The sequence below is a fragment of the Camelina sativa genome, chromosome 17 (genome assembly GCF_000633955.1).
Source record: "Camelina sativa cultivar DH55 chromosome 17, Cs, whole genome shotgun sequence".
NCBI lineage: Eukaryota > Viridiplantae > Streptophyta > Magnoliopsida > Brassicales > Brassicaceae > Camelina > Camelina sativa.
The window spans coordinates 34,425,638-34,442,900 of record NC_025701.1 but is presented as its reverse complement, the minus strand read 5'-3'; the positions used below and the strand labels follow the sequence as shown (position 1 = coordinate 34,442,900).

At 38.0% G+C, this 17,263-nt stretch overlaps 4 protein-coding genes and 1 pseudogene across 4 annotated transcripts; 3 read left to right on the top strand and 2 right to left on the bottom strand.

Moving 5' to 3' along the window:
- Window positions 266-955, top strand: LOC104760065 (B3 domain-containing protein At4g02870-like). The gene is made up of 3 exons (XM_010482915.1): window positions 266-446; window positions 550-771; window positions 855-955. Exons 1-3 carry the CDS (start codon window positions 266-268, stop codon window positions 953-955), a joined length of 504 nt encoding a protein of 167 aa, XP_010481217.1.
- LOC104760064 (B3 domain-containing protein At4g02870-like) lies at window positions 956-1,420 on the top strand. Its single transcript, XM_010482914.1, has one exon. The coding sequence runs from the start codon at window positions 956-958 to the stop codon at window positions 1,418-1,420; it is 465 nt and encodes a 154-aa protein (XP_010481216.1).
- Window positions 1,725-3,118, bottom strand: LOC104758933. Its single transcript, XM_019239351.1, has 4 exons — window positions 2,495-3,118; window positions 2,347-2,415; window positions 2,153-2,254; window positions 1,725-2,072 (listed from the first exon to the last, which is right to left on the bottom strand). The coding sequence occupies exons 1-4, from the start codon at window positions 2,531-2,533 to the stop codon at window positions 1,944-1,946; spliced, it is 339 nt and encodes a 112-aa protein (XP_019094896.1). The 5' UTR covers window positions 2,534-3,118; the 3' UTR covers window positions 1,725-1,943.
- Window positions 6,512-7,675, bottom strand: LOC109129993 (annotated as a pseudogene).
- Window positions 7,804-11,629, top strand: LOC104760063 (disease resistance protein TAO1-like). The gene is made up of 7 exons (XM_010482913.1): window positions 7,804-8,300; window positions 8,396-8,543; window positions 8,608-8,679; window positions 8,771-9,376; window positions 9,562-9,861; window positions 10,127-11,210; window positions 11,520-11,629. The coding sequence occupies exons 1-7, from the start codon at window positions 7,804-7,806 to the stop codon at window positions 11,627-11,629; spliced, it is 2,817 nt and encodes a 938-aa protein (XP_010481215.1).

Genomic DNA, 17,263 nt, shown 5'->3' with positions numbered 1-17,263 from the left:
TTTTTTTTTTTTTTTTTGACAACATCCAAATCTTTCTCTCTCTCTCTAAAATCGCCTTAACGCTAACTCTCTCCGACGAAGAAGAGAACGAGAGAGTATTGAGTCACTCAAAAGTCAAAACTCTTCTTTCTTGCAACCCAAGGAAACAGATATGTTATCCTTTAGCTCCGAGGGAGAAGAATCGAGCGAGTACGATTCAAGAACCACGAGAGAGCCTTGAAGAATCCTCTTAGTCTCTTACTTGCGATCCAAGGAAACAGAGAAAATGATTCCGATGAGTAATATGAGCCAAGAAACTCAGAAGCCGTTTGTTTCTCCGATCAACACAGATGAAGAAGTCTTGAAACGATATGAAACGTATAGGGATAACCCAAATGACCTCGAAGGTGATAACATCCTTGTCAACACTACAAACATGTTGAGTCCTTCTGGTGGCTTGTTCGAAGGTTAACGTTCTTTCATCACAAACTACTATAAGACATTACGCAGAACCCCTATATTTTTCTCTGACTACCTTTTTTACTTGTGTGTTGCAACTTGCAATTGCAGGTTCTATTGATTCTGCAGGGAACATTGGTTCACAACAAGATCCTAACCCGACTCAGATGAAGCCTACCTCTAGAGATGTTAAGAACAACAGTAACCAGTCTTACTTGATTGTCAAAGGTTCCAACGTTATTTCTGATGATCCCGAGATGATGCCTAGCATCTCCATAGATGGTATAGATTTACAGCTTAGAATTGATAACCTTGAGGGTTTAGGAATTCTAGGTAAGTAAAGTCTTTATTCCCATTCCCTAGTTCTTGTAGTACTTGTGCCTGTCAATGATTGTATGTTCTTTGTATCGCGTTAGGTGAAGGATCTGGCATAGACACTTCTTGCCTTTTCAAAAACAAAAGTAACATTGCTTTTGGTTTCGTTTGGAACGCAAAAAGAGAGAGAGAAAAGATTTAGATGATCCCTACACCTAGAGAAGTCAACGACGCACCTCAAACGATCCCTGCACCTACTGTCAACGACGCACCTCAATGGACCATCACGAAGAAACTGGTTAGGAACGATATTAACCCTGTCAACAACAGCCTTATTCTGCAAGAAAGCTCCGTTGATGAGCACATTCGAAGACATATACCTGTAGCAGAATTCAAAAGGATAGTAACTGAATCTGGAATCATTGTTGACGTATTTGACTATGACTTGAGAACAATGCATAAGCTGCGCCCACGTCTGGGAAAAAGTAGAAACTATGCTTTAACGGATGGATGGGTGGGAGATTTTGTCCGAAGGAGAAACTTGAGGATGAATGACGAGATTGGATTTTTATGGGAGGATTCTTGTGCTTCTAGGCTTGTATTTGGCGTCATTTCTCGTTCAACGGCACAAAAGAAACCAAGGCCTAATCAAGAACGCATATACTAACTGTGAGAGACTGAGAGAATGTGTTTTTTATATTTTCAGCCAACAATATATATGATATCAAATCATTAAGACCACTTTATCTATCTCTCTTCTGTTTTCTTTAATATTATCAATGTCAAGAGCGTGCACAAAAAAAAAAATGTCAAGAGTCACAAAGATATAAAACCCTAAACCCTATATATGCACTAAAACTCTCAAAGGCAAAGTCATGCAACCTTCTCAAGGAGGTTCACAACGTCAAGCTGATAGTTAAGCTTAGCCAAATCAATTGGAGTTTTGCCATCCACATCAAAAACTGAGTCAGTATAAAACCAGTTTAAGTTGTTTGAAACAGAGTTTTTTTTTTTTTGTTTTGGTTGCAAACTTACACTGTACCACCTTTCTTTAGGAGAAGGCTAATTAACACACTTTTTCCTCCCACAGTTAGCAGCATAGTGCAACGGTGTGTTCTTGTTTTTGTCAACCGCGTTTAGATTTCTCCAGCTTCCAGAAGAATTTTAGCACATTTGACCTAGAAACAGACTCAACCAATGTAAGTTGAGTTAAAACCACATGCAACCTTGCCAAACGAGCAAGCCAAATGCAGTGCTGTCCTTCCCTCGGAGTCTTCTTCATCTTTTTCCGCAGTAGCCAATGAAGTTTTCATCAGACCCTGGATTGGTTCAAGAAACCGAAGCACAGTGAGTTTACAAACAGAACAGAGACATTAAACAGAGTAGGAAGCAGTTTTACCTCCACATCACCGGAAGTAGCAGTCTTATGAACAATACCCATTGCTTCATCGAGCCTTTTGAACACATGTTTTTTATCCAGTAGAACTCTAACATGTTTCATCTAGGAAAAAAACACAACTAGTATACGTTAGGTCCTAAACCCAAGTTTAAGGTTTCTATAAACCACATGTAAGGTCAGATAGATTGACATACCTTTTCATACTCACATATAATCTGTAACGCTTTCCTTCCTTGGGACACTTCGTCATATTCATTACCACCCTGTTTGGTTAAAGAAATCGATGCTGAGTGAGTTTACAAGGATAAGATTCTAGACAGAGTAGGAAGCAGTTTTTTTTACCTCTACATCAGAAGTCTCATCATGAGCAGCAATAACCATTACTTTACTTAGCTTTTGCAACACGTCTTCATCATTCCAAAACCTAACCAAACCGGAAACAAGTTCCTTCCACACACATAAACGAAACCCTAAAAAGTTACTAATGAATGATACAATACAACACTTACTTCAACATAGCAGGGGGACCAGTAGCATCTATCTCAGCTAGTATAGGTATCAATTCGAATCTTTCTTCATTCGAGTTGTAAGCTCAGCATATTTCTCGAATCCTCCAGGTCTCCCTAACGTCTCCAGAGACGGAGACAACTGCGGAAACTGAAACAAAACAAAGAAAACAAAAACAAACAAGGAGAGTATCATCAATTATCAGGTTCATGCATGCACCTACGAAAGAGCTTATATTACTACCACCAACTTCACCAAGTGGTTACGAACGAACTCGTTCATGCTTTGCATTTCGTTAGTTAACCGTTCTGGATCGAACTGAAGGTTCATCACTTCTTGATGCTGCTTAGCTAACTGGATAAATAGAGGATCTGTTGATATTTTCTCAACAAGTTCTTTCATGCTCATGTCTCGCTCTTAGAAACCAACCAACGCCCAAAAAAAATAAAAATCAATCACTCCAAGGACTATGCTAAATCTAACATAGTTTCGCTTTTATCATACCAATATAAAAAGAAAAAAAGAGTTTACATCGGAACTTGAACTTCAATCATTTCTCAGATACCCCTCACATTGGATTTATTGAGAAGATTTTAAAAATAAGAACAAAATNGGGGGGGGGGGGGAGGGGGCACATGCCTCTCCTCATTATTTGTGTACGGGCTGTCCGCCGCTGTCTCTACTCCTATCTCTGATCCAACTCTCAGACCAATAATTTTATCTAATGGATACCAAATCTCAATTCAAATTCTCATGCCGATGTAGCTTGTTGACCCCAAAACTCTACGGATTCGAATGGTGACAACGTAATTGACCGTGCGGGACAAACGGTTTTACAGTGCGGTACGGTTCAACAGCAGTACATGCGGGGGAAATATATTTGTGGGACAAATACAGTTAATAAAAAATAAGTGGTACAGAATAATATTTGATTGGTGAAAAAATTATTTACGGTGCATTATAAAATATACGTGAATTTTTTTAAAAAAAAGAAAAAGTGGTGCAGATTGCATGATGAATAATTATATTTTAAATAAATTAATTAATAAAAAAGAAATCATATTTATGAACCTTTATATATTACCTAATAGGAGAAGAGATGTATTTTTTGTCAAAATTTTTATATAACAGAAACTAATTTTTTTTTACTATTATAAATTTCTTTTTCAAAATTAAAACTGGTTATTTTATCATATGTGAAGAAATTATGAAGTAATTTTTTTTTTCAAAAAAAGATCAACTTAAAAATTAAATGATTTAAGAACTCTTTTCAAATTATTAATAATTTAAATTAAAAACCATGTTTAAAACATAGAGACATTTGTTAAAATATAATCTGCTGATAATTTATTTTTCTTAATCATAAATTTAATAAATAAAAAATATTTTGTTTTATCCAGTGCGTTTTTTGAAACAATACACTGGATAATTGATAGATTCACTGAATGGTTGCAGCGGTTGGAGCAGACAAATCCATCTGCGGATTAAACCGCTTTTTATTTACCATTCACCAAACATAATACGCAGTGGTGCGGTCCAAAGAAAACAGAGACAAAACCGCTGTGGACCACCTGCAAACCGATTTTGCATACAAATAGAATTGTATCACAGCGGTTTGTTCTCCGCCCCATTTTTAGGGCCGTCACCATTCAAAGTCTAAACAAAAGCAGTCCATGAATTATTACTCTATCTAGGAAAATGCATATTAGTTATTTTTTATTTTCAAGAAAACGCAAACTAATGACAAAAATTGTGATTGGTAACATTAGCCATTTTTTTTTTGAGTATTGAAATATGCCCATAGAGTGCTTCCAATTAAGGCCTAAAGTTGAGGTCTTGTTGATACAAACACAAACCCCTAAATATTGTATTATCGTCACATGCATTGCAGATAAATATAAATATATATAATATATTTATTCACACAATTACATTTCCTTACTATTATATCCTCCTCTAATATGTACGGATTTTTCTATTGAATGACAGTAAAAAAATTTAGAACCATATAAAATAACGTTAAAAAGGATAAAATAGGTTGGTGGTGTTGTAATGTAGCGATCAGACTTTATTGATGGGAGCAAAATGCCTCCGACGAAGTCTATCCCCCTTCACTCGGGGTATTCTTGTTGGTGGGGTTGCTTGCCAAAGTTTCGAGACGAATTGCGCAGAATGACTTGCGATAGTCCAAGATCCAGAAGACTAGCCAGCATTCTCTAACCTACTAGATGATTTGCAACGGCTTTGTCCTCCTTACCACTCTTTACCCTATCAATGATCTCTCGTTCTTTGACTCTAAAGGCACATTACCTCGCTGGGTCGTCTAGAATTTTACTCTTAGAAATTTCCATTGTAAACTCTTTTCCTCCAAACTCTAGCTGTCTTCCTAAGACCCAAACACACAACAACAAGCTGGTGTCGACCGATACCACCTCAATGTTGCTCGACACCATTACCACAAAACAGTCTATGCCAGACCAAAATAAAAACACTTGATTAACTCACAAACCAACCGTCCATTTCAAAAACCCACCATTGGATTTCAAGCTTATAGCACCACGAAGCTCCCCACCAAATTTCAGCGAAATTGCACTTCGTTTCATCCTCCAAACTTTGCTCCGAAGTAGCCATCTTGAACTAGTCCGCGCAGTCCATCTGCAGATGTTGGTGTCGATCGCCACCACAATGTTTTTGAACGACACAACCCATAAATCACGATCTAGCCTCCTTCAAGCTACTTCTCGCTGCAAAACCCTAATCTTTCACAGCCATCTATTTTCTAACCGATTAAACATCAAACAACACGACTTATCTGCATAACAACCATAAGAAATCCTCCTCACCTCTCTTAATCGAGCACCAAGTAACCCCATCCTTCCCCTCACACATATAGATGATGGATCTCCCTTCTCCTTCTCCTAACCCACCTCAAGGCTCCCTTTGCTCTGAGGATCAAACTCACAATCTCCCTTTCTCTTTCTCTTTCTCTCTTAGAGGCGACAAACACCACTCCCCCCCCAAAGAAATATAGTCTACTTGTGCCTTTTAAAACAAGACTTAGGGTTTCCAAACCCAAACCAAACTAAACCGAGAGATTTTAAAACAAACCGAACAACCACCAATTTAGTAGTGTCGACCGACACCCACCCAAAATTGGGTTCGGGATGTTACAAAAGATATATTGGATTCTATAGAAAGCTAAAAGAGTAAAGATTCACATTGAAGTGGACATACGAAAATTTGATCAGCCAATTAGTTTCTACACCCGATTGAAGGAATCAGTACTGATATCGGTCATAAGGCGTGTGATCGATTGCAAGCCACTTTATAAGACTGGTCATAGATCAAGTGACGGATGTGTAGCCTTCACCAGGAACTGGACGGTCAAAAGACCCATGACTAGTTTAGAAGCCCTCATCGTGTCACTCATCAAAATGATGAGTTTTTTGCTATAATTTTTTTTTTTTTTTGCGAGAAAGTAAAAATAACTTCATATATGTCGTAGATACTCACAAAAATAAAAGTAAATAATTACTTTGCCAGCCAAGAAAAAATAGAAGAAAGAAAGGGATAAGGTAAATCTTTTTTTTTTAAATTGTTTCAACATTTTTCAGTTAATTTAAACATGGATACTGCTCAAATGGAAAGTATTATATATATTCTAGATCAAACAACAAAACATTTTACTAGACAAAGTAAATATTGATGAACTACCACTTTATCTTGGTTTTAAACAAAAATTGTCTCCTTTAAAAGAACTTTACTTGATTTATGTTTTTCGAAATGTATTGTAATACTATTAAATATAATATATGAGATATTGGTATTTTAATAATATTTATTAAGATTTAATTAAAGAAAAATATTTTTCAAATTCTTTATATCCCATTTATACATAAACTTAAAAGTTCCAGCTGCATTATTTCGTACATATATTCCATTTTTTTGCGCTTGCCAGAAACATATGTTAGGCTTCCTACCCCCTCATACATCATGTATAATTTTTTTTCGCAATAAATGCAATAAAATTTGCATGTTGCTCATAATCAGGTCCCTGAAAAAATATGATAGAATGATATGTATTTGAAATTAGATACTTAGATATAAAACACAAAAATATTGTAGAAATATTAGAGACAAGAAAAATGTGAAATAAATAAAACTTTAAAATTAATTACCTTCCATAAATTGCACCATGTCAAAGTTCTTAGGAAAACAATGAATTTAATTATCCAATCGGTATTGGAGAGAAGAAAATTAACTTTGGTAGCTTGATCTCGGCCCTGTCTAATTGATCAAAAGTTTTTCGTTACCCTCAAGACGATTCGAAATTTCGATGTTAAAATGTCTAAATTGATCTCAGCTCTATTTTTTGGATGGAGATGAAAAATAAGAAGAGGAAACATATTAGAATTTTTTTTATCTTTGTTATCTTATTTCCATCTCCTTACATGAATATGTATATATATACACTTTTCACATACAAATGTATGTACAATATAACAATAAATAAGTGCCATATTTGTTAATATATTTATTTTTATCATTGACTGTTCTTCATACTCTTTCAGTTTCTTCTGTAGTTTTATTACTTAAATTTTGTCTTATATAACTAGAGTAATATATTTCTCAAATTCTCATCTAGATTAATATATTTTTCAAATTTTTTCGGCCAACCTTCTTGAAACAATTACATAGTTAAACGTGTTTGACTTTAAACTATGAAATGTTGACGATAGGCTATCTAAGTGATTGTTGGTACAGTACTAGTAAAGGTAAAATACAAAAGGAAAATGGTGATGTGCGATGGTTAAAAAATTTGTAAAAAAATGTGTTAAAGAGTACTTCTAATGTAAAAAAATGTGCGATGGTTAAAAATTTTGTCACTTAGAATTGATTTTGTAAGAAAACGTGTTAAAGAGTACTTTTCGTTCAACATTAGAAGTAGTCCAATTGTAGTTGTTGACTTCGTAGAACTTCTAAACAAATGGTGAAGCCAAAAGGTTTACGCCACATTGCCCATTGTAAGCCTCTCTGTAAACTAATGGGTTCTTCCTTTCTCCTTGGAACTGCTATTGCTGCTATAGGTATACTAATTTTAACTAGCGATAAAAACTTTGGATTACACAAAAAACGGGAAAAAAATGGCTTCTTCTTTGTCTCCTTCATCTGGTTCACCTTCTGTGTCTCGCACATTGACATACCAAGTCTTCTTGACCTTCCATGGAGCCGACGTCCGCAATAACCTTCTCACTCACATTTTGAGGGAGTTTCAAAGAAAGGGAATCACACCGTTCATTGACAATGAGATAGAGAGAGGAGTCTCTATTGGTCTCGAGCTCTTACGCGCTATAAAACATGCCAGGATCACGGTTGTCATATTCTCGAGGAACTACGCTTCTTCAAGCTGGTGTCTAAACGAATTGGTGGAGGTTATGAAGTATAAAGATGAGTTGAATCAAGAAGTAATGACCATTTATCATCAAGTGAAACCAGCAGATGTGAGGCATCAGAGGGGAGAATTTGGGAAGGCCTTCGAAAAAACTTGTGCTGCGAAATCAGAAGAGGTGAGGCGGCTATGGAGAAAAGCTTTGACGGAAGCCGCAAATATAAAGGGGGACTGGGTGGAATCTGAAAAATGGTATGTCATATTTTCTTATATATATGGAATAATAATTGCAATCTAAGTATGGACATTGTCTTTATAATTAATTGATCAATACTATTCATGTTTAGGACAAGTGAAACTAATATGGTCGCTACAATTGCCATAGATGTGTTGCGTAAGCTGCAGTTAAGACAGCCTAGGGATTTTGATGACTACATCGGCCTTCAAGTTCATGTTACAAGCATATACTCGTTGTTAAACTTACAAACGAATGAAGTAAGGATGATAGGGATTTGGAGTTCATCAGCCTAGAGTTTTACTTAACGAATTGTCTCCTCAGTTTCAACTAAGTGCACATTTAGGGGATATAAAGAGACGACATTTGACTCTTCATGATGTGTATGATGCAAAGGTTGAGTTACAGAGGGAATTGTTTTGTGAACTACTCAAGGATAAGAATATTGATATTCTTTCATTTACGTGTTGCAAAAGAAAGGTTTCAGGACAAGAAGGTGCTCGTCGTTCTTGATGATGTGAATGAGTTATGGCAACTACAGGCGACCGTGCATTATCCTGGGTGGTTTGGTAGTGGAAGTCGGATTATCATTACTATTGAAGATAGAAGAGTTTTGGAGAAACATGGGATCCAAGATGAAGATATATACAAGGTGAATTATCCACATACTGATGACGCTCTTCAGATATTCCGCATGTATGCCTTTGATCANAATTACCCATATCATGGTTTTGAGGATCTTGCTAAGGAAGCTACCGAGTTTGCGAGTGATCTCCCTTTGGCACTACAGGTAATGGGCTCCCATTTCAAGAAAATGTCCAAGGAGATGTGGAGAATGGAACTTGCAAATCTAAAGAAGACTAGCCTTCACAAAGATATTTTGAACATTTTGAAATCCAGCTATGAGGCCTTAAGTTTAGAAGAAAAATATTTATTCAGTGACATAGCTTGCTTTTTCAATGGTCAAATGATAAATAGAGTGGAAGAAGTTATTGGAGATGGCTTTAGTCGAAGGCTTAGAGTTTTAGAGGAGAAATCTCTCATATATACATATAACGGAAAGATAGGAATGCATACATTGCTAGCAAAACTGGTAAGGGAAGAGCTAGAGGGATGTACAGTTTTGGTGGATGCTCAGAAATTTGCAATGCACTCCCATACAATACAGTAAGTCATGACATATCACCAACCATTTTGTTACGCTAAATAATCATTTGATGACTAAACAACTTTACTTGTTAAGTAAGGAATTGTTTTCTTTCATATTTTTTTTTACAGGACGCTCTAGCTATTAGAGGCATAAATTTCAATCTATCTGAGATCAAACACAAACTAGAAATAGACGAGCAAGCTTTTGAAATGATGCTTAGTCTCGAATACTTAAAAATCTATGACGAGAAGTTTGTTGCGCCAAAGCTGCATTTACCACAAGGTCTCAAGTTTCTACCCTACAAAATTAAATTACTACACTGGGACAGCTTTCCCATGAAAGTTATGCCTTCTAAGTTTCAACCTGAGTTTCTTGTTAAACTTGTCATGGTGGATAGCAAACTTGAGAAATTGTGGGAAGGAGATCAGGTAAATAGTTAATTTTCTTTCTCCCTTTAACTTTTGAATTCATCATCTCGTAGTTTTCACTTAAAACACATTCATCGTATATTCTCTCTATCTGGTGCCACTACATTTTTATGTTTATATGCTCTTTACTTGCTTCTTTGGTAATTGAAATCTTACATATATGGTAATGTGTAGTCTTGAGTAGTAAATGCGTATATGATTTTCACACAACATTTGACTAACACGGCAACAAACAATTTATGTCTTTATTCAACTGCATGTACAGCGGCTTGGAAGTCTCAGGGAGATCAACCTGTTGTACTCCAAGAACCTAAAAGAAATCCCTAATCTCTCCAATGCCACAAGTCTAAAGCGATTGAACCTAGGTTTTTGCACAAGTCTTGTGGAGATCCCCTCATGTATTGGGAATGCCACCAATCTAGAGATGATTAACCTCGCTCTTTGTTCGAGTTTGGTGACGCTCCCCTCCTCTATTGGGAAACTTGATAAGTTAAAGAAATTGGCAATGGTGGAATGCTCAAATCTGGAGGCTTTTCCGACCAACATAAACCTGAATTCTCTTTCTGATCTTACTTTTACCTCCTCAAAGTTGAAGAGGTTTCCAGAAATTTCCACAAACATTAGTAAAATTATTATTTCTGCTACAGAGATAGAAGAGGTTCCTTCGTCAGTCATGTATTTGTCCCTTCTTCGGAAGCTAGATATGAATTCTTGCAAAAGTCTCAAGGAGTTCCCACCTGTTCCTAACAGCATCGAAGAATTGGATTTGAGTTTTACAGAAATAGAAGAAGTTCCTCCATTTATCCAGAATCTCTCATGTCTCACTACGCTAAAGATGGTGGGATGCAACAACCTAAAGGTACTACCAACCAACATCAACTTAGAATCTCTCTCTAGACTTGACCTCAACAAATTCAAAGGATTGCAAACGTTTCCAAATATTTCTAAAAGCATTGAATATCTCAATCTAAGTGATACTGCTATAGAAGAAGTGCCTTTATCCATCTGGTCTTGGTTTCGTCTTCTTGAACTGAGAATGAATGATTGCAAAAGCCATGAGGTGCTCCCACATTTTCCTGATAGTGTCCAAGAATTTGAGTTGAGCTGCAAGGAACAATTCCCTCAACTATCACAACTTCACCTCAATGGGTGCAAGAATCTCGTATCACTGCCCCAACTTCCGGATTCTCTCTCTATCCTTAATGCAGCTAACTGCGATTCGCTCGAAAGAATACTAGGATCTTTTGAACATCCAAAGATCAGTCTCAACTTTTCCAACTGTTTCAACCTAAGTCAAGAAGCTAGAGAACTCATCGAGATATTGGATTGCAAGTTTAAGCTTTTCCCTGGTAAAAAAGTTCCTGCATATTTTGATCACCAAGAAACAGGGGATTTTCTAATCATCACTTTAGATCAAAGTCAAAGACCTTTTTTTTTTTTTTAGATTTAAGGCTTGTCTTTTGCTGCTTCACTGAACCTATCTTGTGGACGACTTTGATGTCAAGAAGCCAAGGAGCTGTCCTGTTGCATCTTTTACATTCAAAATGGCCATATTATTGGTTCTGAATTGCTCGAGTAAGATATACCAGATCTGCTTGGATCTAGGGAGCATCTGTACATCTTTGAATCTTCCATCTCTCTGAACTTTCCTAAAACAGATGTGAGCTTCATCGAGCTTGAGTTTGATTTCAAGATCACTGGTAAGTACTGGGGAATACAAAGATGTGGTGTACACATGGAACACCCTGGTGTTTGTGATGACCAATGAATAGAGAAATTGGTAACGAATACGAGGAATCTGCAAATATTCAAGAAGGCAAGATCTGATGCTAGAATTTATGTTGTTGTTTGTTGATTGTATGATTGATCTTCCATCTTTATGAGCTAAATATTTCCCTGTTTCAACTTCATGTGAACCTTTGTATCCTCAGAACACCATTGGCTTTGGAACATCACATAGTGACATTGTAAAAAGAAATGAACTGATTATATTGGCTTATTTCTTTGTTTGATACAAAAATATATACTCTGTAAAACCTGGGAATGTGCTTGATACTAAGATTTTTGTGTATCCTAGCAGGTTCAATTAACCTTATGTAGTTGTAGTACTTAAGGTGTCAATCCAAATGGGATGATGCTAGTCACTCAAGATGCAATCAAGATTTCACAAGTCAAGCCAATTCAAAGAGAGTGTTCTTATCTAACAATCCTAGAATGATCATAATGCAAAACGGAAATGTGTTCTAGGACTAGAAACGAGAATGTATGACAAGAAGCGAAAATGAATGAAAACAGAAACGAGTCTAAACACGAACAAAACCCCAAGATAAGAAACAGTCTCAGGAATGCAATAAAAATCAGGAAGAAAGAAGTCTTAAGGATGGGAGTAATTGATGTCGGTGGAGTCTCCTAGTCTACAAAGTGTTTAACATGGCACAAACAAACTATCCTTAGACAATGAACATCACGACTTAGCTAATCCTATCTCTTGGCAGAAGATACTCATACTCCTAGCTCTCGCTAGAGAAACATGGTTATGCAGGCATGACGAACCAGTTCATTCACGTCAACAAACATCCTAGACAACTAATCTCTTAGGCTAGGAACGTAAGTCTCTGGCACTAGTTGGTCAGACATTTCATCAAACACCTTTTGGGTGCGGAAGTGTCTAAGACCTAATTCCAATTGATTAGAGAGAAACTAGTATTTCTAACTCTAGTCTAGAAGGGTTTCATACAAATCAAGCTTAAACACCCTACATACTAAGATCCTCCACCTAATCTATCCCATCCTCAAGAACTATCACACTACGCAGATCCGAAAGTCATCATCAAGAAAGCAAACCCAGAAAACATTGAATCAAGCATAGTGAGATAGATAAAAATGAGAACAACAACTTTGTAGAAGAAATCAAGTTCATAAACTGAATAAACTCGGAGATGTCGGATTACAAGTCTTAGAACGTTTTTTGGTGGCTAGGTCAAACCTCAACGAAAAGAACTAAAAAAAAGATAAAAGGTGAGATCTCCCCAGCCAAGACTTAACAAAACGTATTTATAGTAAACACATATAAATCCCTAAAACTTAACACGACAAGGTGAAGAGTCGGTTTGGGAATCTCCTGAAGCGTGTAAGACGGAACGTTTTCCTGACATGTGCGAACGAGTCGGTGTGCGTCCAGTCCTCGATTGGTATATGAAAGTGGCTCAAATGGTGTGAGTGAAAGTGGCTCAAGCATGGTCGGTGAAAGTGGCTCGAGCGTGGTCGGTGAAAGTGGCTCGAGCGTGGTCGGTGAAAGTGGCTCGAGCTGGGTTTATACGCATCCACTAAAACAATGATAACTCTTGAACCACACCTCCGATTGGGTTGAAATAAACGGCATTGGAAAGATGACTCAATTATATACAACTTTGGAGAAGACGTCGAAAGCTAAATCCCACTTGAGTGGAACGACTCGAACAGAGTGGCTTGATCGAGCGGATGAGACTGGCTCGAGAGACAGTTCCGGGAGTGTTGTGAGTTTTGCTCGAGAGAGGGTGCCAAGACTATTGTGAGATTGGATCGAGAGAGGGTGCCGAGAGTGTTGTGAGATTGGATTGAGAGAGGGTTCCGGGAGTGTTGTGAGATTGGCTCGAGAAACGGTTCCGGGAGTGTTGTGAGATTGGCTCGATTGGTGCAGCTCGACTGGTGACCTGAGAGTGGCGAGTGAGAGTGGCTCGGTCGGACCTCTGGGGTGTGTGGCAAGTGAGAGTGGCTCGGTCAGACCTCTAGAGTGTGTGGCTCTATCAAATGCGCTTCCAACGTCTCCTAAATACATGAAATATTCCGGAATGCACAATGTATGCAAGAATGATGCAAGAACTACCTAGACATGCAAAGTGTATAGAAAGGACTAGAAAATGATGCAAACCAATGAGTTATCCTAACTAAATGAATGATAAATATATGCTAAGGAGAGACAAAATATAGACATATCAACTCCCCCAAACTTATTCTTTGCTTGCCCTCAAGCAAACAATCAAGAATAAAGTATGGATGAGAGGTGTGAAAGTGGGGTCTTAGAACCTAAAACATGCCAAATAAAATTGTTAGTGTCAAGGTCCTTGTTTTTAGTTCTATGATGCATGGTGAAGGAATTTCATTTGTTTAATCTACACATGCAATCCTATCAATCACCCCCTTTAACATTTATTAACAGAGAACCATGAATCAAGCTATGCAATGTCATTGAACTCATTTGTCTAGGGTGAAGGGTCAAAGATGAAGATGATCTCCTTCTCAAGTGGTTTTGTCAATACAGAATAAGGTTCTCTCACGAAAAGGAGTTGAGCTCAAAAGAAGGCTAAAAGTTGAAACCAACTGATACATACAAGAGCAAGGGTGGTACTTGGATTGACAAAGGTGGTAAAACTGTGAAAGACAATCCAAGTATGTGTATGGTATCCATGAGTTTAACTTCAATGCATAACAAGATAATTGGAAGTCAGTATTAGGTCTAGATAGATAGGGAGTGATGTCAATTCAAAACATGCTTCAATCTTACATTTTCAAGTTCAATCAACATGCATCAAAGAACTAATAACAAGAACCTTGATCCTATCCTATTGAATCCAACATGCTTACAAGCTTACAATCATAATCAACCCGTATGCTAAATGCAACAAACCTTTATGAATAACACTAGACTCAATCCTAATGTGCAAGTTTAAACTACATGAACACTCTATTTTTGTGGAAAATTTTTCAAATTTTTTTGGTTTTTCTATGCAAATAGATGAATGCAGACTCAAACATGATATGATGCAAAAATTTGAAATAAGAATCACAAAAAACAACATCAGATACATCATCTCAAACCATCTCCCAAACTTAAATTACATAGTCTCTTGTGTAAGAAAAATTTGCAGGAGGATTTAAGAATCACAACACAAACAATGCATGAATGAAATGATATATACAAAAGGAGGGTAGGAGTACCTAAGTAGTAGAAGAAGGAGTCGGTGCTCGCCCAAGGTGGAGCGTGATACTGACTTTGTCCTTCGCCTTGGTCCGGATCCGCAGGAGTGTCCTCAGCTGTTTGGTCGACCTGCTGTTCAACCGCTTGCGTGTACACGTTTGGTTGCTTGTCGCACTGCATGTCGTTGACTCTGGACTCACCATGATCCGATACTATCACAACAACCTATGTGGGCTGATAATCCCTGATCTGCTGCTCAACTCTGTGCATGCCCTGATGTGGGCTCGAGCGGGTGTCATGACTAGCTCAAGAGAGGTAGTCGGAACGTGGCTCGGTTGAGGTAGTCGGACCATGGCTTGATTGTGGTAGTTGGACCGTGGCTCGAGAGACGCAGTGAGCTCGAGAGACGCAGTGAGGAACGAGTAAGAGGACATCGGCTCGAGTGTGCGATGAGAGTGGACAAAACTTTCTTTTCTCTGTATCCCCTATCTTTGTTGCCCATACTCCCTTCTGAAGACTCCTGAACACAAGAAAACTAAAAACAAAAATAAAAAACACAAGGATCCTAAAAAAAAAATATTTACAATGATACCTTTGGGACTTACTCCCAAGTGAGCTTGTTTAAAGTTTCTGAGCTTGACTTTGCATACTCTTATGCTTTGGGAGGGTCATAGAGAGGCTCCAAAGACCTCTCTAGAATGTCATATCTAGCCAGATACTCTTTAACATTCTGCTTAGGTTCAACAACAAATGAACTGCTCTTCTTCATTATCCGAAACCTCTTCCTTAATTTCCTTGGAGGAGAACTTCTCATTGTACCTTGGAGCTTCTTGATTTTCCCACTCATATCCTTCACCATAAATGTTAAATCTTTCATTGAATCCCTTAGAATCTTAGTATTTTGGAGGTCATACAAACTGTCAAGCGCGGGAGTACTTGACTCTTGCGGTTGGTGAGGTTTAGGAAGCAGGTCTTGACGCGTAGGGAGGGTGACGATTGTACTCGAGTTGAAGAATGGTCGAGTGAAACTTTGAGTTTTCTCTTTGGTTACCAAAACCTCAGTGTCTGCCTCATTCACACTCTCAAAGATGTCAAACCCCGCTTTCTGATCTTTCTCTTCAATCACGAAGGTCTGCCCATCAATAGTTGGTTTCTTCTTAGAATCCTTGATATCAAACTTCATCTTAAAATATTTGCCTAGATTGAGATCAGTCATCCCCTTCTTGACATCAATGACTGCTCCAGCTGTAGCTAAGAAAGGTCTTCCCATGATTAGTGGATCTTTAGGTTCTCCATCCATTTCCAGCACCACAAAGTCAGTAGGAATCTCAGCTTGTCCAATTTTGATGGGCAGGTTCTCTAGTAGACCATGAGGCAGTCTAGTTGTCCTATCATCCAATATTAAGCACATGTTGCATGACTTGTATTTGTTGAATCATAGCCTCTAAGTTACAGAGAGTGGCATGAGGCTGACTGAAGCACCAAGGTCACATAGGCACTTTGTGAAGGCCAATGGACCTAGAGAACAAGGCAAGGTAAAAGAATCAGGGTCCTCTAGCTTCTTTGGGATAATCATCTTCTGAGTAACAGCCTTGCATTCATGAATAACTCCACATATGACATGTACTACTCTCTCATCTTCCAGAGCCTTAGCTTGAGCTCCTTTATCTATCTCCTCCTTCTCTTTGGACCTTTCTTTTACCAAATCAGTTAAAAACTTTGATATTGAGGCACAAGTGCAAATGCATCAAGCAAATGCATCCTAAGTTTTATCTCCTTGAATTGTTTTTCTAGTAGAGCTTTATACTTCTCAGTGAGCTGCTTCTTAAACCTCACTGGAAATGGTAGAGGTGGCTTGTATGGTGGAGGAATGAATCTCACAGGTTTATCCTTGGGAGCAGCGGGTTGGTTAGTAGCTTGAGGATCAGATTGCTTGGCTGACTCAATTAGATCCTTAAGCACCTCGAAGGGATCCTTTATTTGAACTTCATCTTGAAGAAAATCCTCCCCATCTAAACTCTCATTGTCCTCAGTGAGCCGTACATCTACAGCTTGGGTGGTGATGTCATGGATACTAGCATAGTCCTTGGGGTTTTGAATTGCTTTTCCAGGTAGTTGGCCAGGTGTTGGGGTAGAACTAGAAGTAGTCTTGCCTTCCATATACTTCATCTTGGAGTTAAGAGCTTCAAACTTGACATTCAGATCATTGTATGAACACTCCATTCGCTGACTGAGTTCAGCAAACTTCTTGGCAGTTTCCAGAGAACCGCTAGCTTGAACCTGAAGAAGTTGTTGCATCATTTGCTTCATTTCTTAATTTGGGGCTGGAGTAGGCTGAACTGGTTGAGGGCGGAATCCTGGCGGTGGTCTTGAGGGAGGTTGGTAACCCTGTTGGAACTGTTGCTTTGGAGCGAATCCCAGATTGTAAGGCACAAAAGGTATTTG